The 4,088-nt window shown below is 44.5% G+C and overlaps 1 protein-coding gene across 1 annotated transcript; it reads right to left on the bottom strand.

Annotated features, from left to right (window-relative positions):
* Positions 1-379: 379 nt before the first annotated feature.
* Positions 380-1,474, bottom strand: LOC108363797 (uncharacterized). Its single transcript, XM_017617282.1, has one exon. The coding sequence runs from the start codon at positions 1,472-1,474 to the stop codon at positions 380-382; it is 1,095 nt and encodes a 364-aa protein (XP_017472771.1).
* Between the last annotated feature and the right edge of the window lie 2,614 nt (positions 1,475-4,088).

The following is a 4,088-nucleotide window of genomic DNA, read 5'->3' as shown; positions in this document are numbered from 1 at the left end:
TCAAATTGAAATTATTATTTTAAAATTTCAGCTTTTACGACCATGAACCCCAATTTTTTATTCCCTAACTGTTTTTTATTGAAAACTGAATACATTTACCTTTTTAAAGTGCTCAAAAAGTCTGACATTGATTGAAAAATCATGGTACACTGTTGACGAGTGAGCAAATAAAACACGTATTTTGAGCGGTAGCACGTACAAATGCTTTATATTCGACGATTTTAATGCTTTGATACGTTTGTGCTAAAATACACATACATAAGAAACATTTAGCGCTAACAACTTGACAGAAAGAGCGCTCATGTCAGCGGCTGAGAGACATACATCCACAAGGTTGCAATTTATGGTACAAGTTTATTAAACTTAAGGCTGCACAGACTTATTGCGCGCTAACATTCCCCCCTCCGCGAACTCCATGCTCCGCCGTGGGGTTCACTGATTTCAGATCTAGGCGCGCAAGTTTCACCACGGGGCGAGTCACTAAACCACTAGACGTCTTCACTACTGCACTTCTGATTTGCCTATCGCTACCGCCTATGACATCCAGCACTCTTCCTTTTGTCCACCTATTCCGTTTCGCATTTTCATCAACAATGATGACGACGTCGTCTGGAGCAATGGGTGCTTGTGGATTTTCAAACCATTTCGCGCGTCTGGTTAGGCCCGGTAGGTACTCGCGTATCCATCGTCTCCAAAATCGATCAGCTAAGTCGCCAGCGGCACGGAAGTTCTCGCTCAACGTAGGCATACCCGCATCGAAGTCATCCTTTTCGCGTATGCCGCTTGAATTGCCTAGGAGAAAGTGGTTTGGCGTTAAAGCTTCACACTCATACGAATCCAGCGGAATGTAAGTAAGGGGTCGCATATTTATGATATTTTCGACGTCGGCTAGCGCCGCTCTCAGCACCTCTTCGCGTAAAAAACTCTTTGGTAATATATCCATCAGTACAGCCTTCACCGTTCGGATCATGCGCTCCCACGCGCCGCCCATGTGGGGTGCGGCTGGTGGTATAAAGGCCCACTCGATTTCAGGGTGTTTTCTCACCAGCGCGTCAGATGACAGCCTTTCGATCTCATCGGCCAATATGCGACTAGTACCTCGGAAATTTGTGCCGTTGTCCGAAATGATTTGCCGGGGAACTCCCCGTCTGGATATGAACATTTTCAATACTAGGAGAAATGAGTCGGTCGAGAGTGAGGGCGAAATCTCAATATGTACCGCTCGTATGGTCATGCAGGTAAACACGACTTCCCAACGCTTTTCATGCCGTCGTCCAACCACCACGTCAAAGGGCACAAAGTAGTCGACGCCCGTGAATGCGAATGGGTGAGTGAATGCTGATAGACGCTCCGCTGGTAGCCTGCCCATTTCCGGCGGGTTTGGAGTAGCTCGTCGATTACGACATTGTTGGCAGGCCTTGGCGACTGCTCTTACCAATGCTCGTAGACCATGCACGCAGAATCGCTGTCTCATCTCATTCACAACTATCTCATTATGATGGTGATGGAACCTTCGGTGGTAGAAATCCGTGATCAGAGGAGTAACGCTGTGATTTCTTGCGAGTATTATCGGTTGTTTCAGATCCACTGCCACTCCCCTTGCTTCATCGATCCGACCCTTTACGCGTAGCAGCCCATATTCGTCTATAAATGGGGAAAACTTGTAGATTAAGCTTTTACGACTTACCGCACCCGTTTTCAGTTGCTCAAATTCATCGCCGTAACATTCTAGCTGACACTTGCGAAAGAGCAGAATTTCGGCGCTTATACAGGTTCTGTCGTGGAGGAGCGTGTGAGTGATGGGGTTTTTCACGGCAGCCCTCATCGTTAAGCGAAGAAAACGGAGAACACACATCTGCGCAGCGCGTAGTTTTTCCCATTTACTGAATCTTTTGGGGTCTGGTGACGCATCCTCACTAGTAGTACTATTGGCCGTCATATGCTGTATCGTTTCTGTTGTAGGTTGTGGCTGTTCGAATTCAGAGACCGGCCATGAAGTCTTCGGTAGTCTCAAGAATTTCGGACCTGTGACCCATCTGGTAGCGGTACCAAACTCGAATTTTGGGTTCCATTTAGTACCGTCGTCCGCGACGTTGTCTTTCGTCGGCACCCATCGCCACTCACTAATTTGTGAATCCTGGAGTATCTCACCAATCCGTACGGCCACGAACTGGTTGAACTTTCTCGCGTCTGATCTTATCCAAAATGGGACATCTTTTGCNTATCTCACCAATCCGAACGGCCACGAACTGGTTGAACTTTCTCGCGTCTGATCCTATCCAAAATAGGACGTCTTTTGAGTCAGACCAGAAACTCCGACAGTTTATGGGTATAGAGAGCACCTCCTGAATGAGCTTAGCTAGGCGGAGCCCCAAAATGGCTGCCATCAGCTCAAGCATTGGTACTGAAATCGGCTTTAACGGGGGATCTCGGGTTTTCGATGCCACGAGACTGCAGTGAATCTTTCCGGCTGTGGTTGATCGCAGGTATGCTACTGCTGCATACGCTGATATGCTCGCGTCAACAAAAACGTGAAGCTGATTGTCGTCGCTGCGGTTCGCCCAGAGATAACAACGTGGGATTCGGAATTTGTCGATGTGACTTAGCTTTCGCACCCACTGCCATCATTCTGAGCGTTCCTGATCGTGTACGATTTCGTCCCAAGTTACACCTGATCGCCATACATCCTGCAAAATCATCTTAGCCTTAACAACGAAGAAGCCGAGTAGGCCCAGAGGGTCGAAAATAGACATCACCACTCGAAGAATCTGCCGCTTTGTTGGTTGGGTGGACTCGTCGAAAACCTGCGGCTTGAATTTGTGGACGAATGTGATCTCGTCGCTGCTCGACAGCCACCACACCAGAACCTTTTGGAACTCCTCCCCTGGTTCTGGAATGCACTTGTCTATGGGCTCGGACTCACTTGTGAGCGCTTGTACCAGAGTTGGGCAAAATTTATTCGAATGACGAATAACAAATGAATAAATTGTTTTTCTTGTTATTCGTAAATAATAAATAATTTTGGTTATTCAAAAAAAAATTATTCGAATGACGGATAAATTATGTTATTCGTTATTCGAATAATTATTATCTTCATTAATTATTCGAATAACGAATAAAATAATAATAAAACAAGTAATTTATGTATATAGATATGTATATATATTTATGTATAAAATGATAACCGTTTTCGTTATTGTGATTTAACTCAAACCCCTAGATAGATTTAAATCAAATTTTCGGAGGTTATTCCATGCGCATTAAGTCCTATTAAAGGCTACTAGAAAACTCCTTTGTGGCGATGGAGCCGAGTTATTTATAAAAGCCGTATTTATGAACTGATTTCGTTAAAATTCAAAATGTGTTCTTCCTGCATGATGAAAAATACTTATGCGAAAAATGGACCCGCTAGGTGGTGCTACAGTTGAGTTATTTAGAAAATCCCTACTTATTGTACAATCAGGTTGCAATTCATAATGGTGCTGCAGTCGAAATCTCTAGAAACCCCATATGTCTGGACTCCTTTGTTTTTTATGTTTATATTATACGAATTTACGATGTCCCACGTCGTCATATACCCTAAATGCGACCTTGCATCTACCTCCGCTTGATGAAATTGCTCGGGCGGCCATTGCTGCAGCAGTAAGACTCAAGGAAACCAGCTCTTGGATATTTTAAAAGTGGCGAATCAGCAAGGAAAGTTTCGACCACATCCTTCCAACTCCGTCTTTGGCAAACTACATAAAAGACAAGAACGCCCTACGTTTTGAGAAGGAGAGGCCCCGCGCGGTGGCAGCAATCGTCCAAAACACATTTGTGGATGACTGGCTGCATAGCATGGACGATGAAGACGAAATGATTAACCTCGCTACCGATGTCCGCTATATTCATGCAGAAGGCGGGTTTGAGATGCGGCACTGGTTGTCGAACTCCAAGCGAGTGGTACAAGCCAGAGTTGGGCATTATTCGAATAAATTGTTATTTAGATAATTATTCGAATAAAATTTTATCCGTAATATAATTATTCGCAGATAACTTATTCACGAATAAATTATTCGTGAATAAATTGCTTGCGAATAATTTATTCG

Source organism: Rhagoletis zephyria, unplaced genomic scaffold (assembly GCF_001687245.7).
Source record: "Rhagoletis zephyria isolate East Lansing unplaced genomic scaffold, Rhagoletis_zephyria_1.1 Rzeph_scaffold_01378, whole genome shotgun sequence".
Taxonomy (NCBI): domain Eukaryota; kingdom Metazoa; phylum Arthropoda; class Insecta; order Diptera; family Tephritidae; genus Rhagoletis; species Rhagoletis zephyria.
The sequence above is the reverse complement of the archived record's forward strand: the minus strand, read 5'-3'. Positions and strand labels throughout refer to the sequence as shown.

Coding starts and splice junctions, on each gene's coding strand:
- LOC108363797 (XM_017617282.1), bottom strand. CDS start 1,474: ATGAGACAGCGATTCTGCGTGCATGGTCTACGAGCATTGGTAAGAGCA.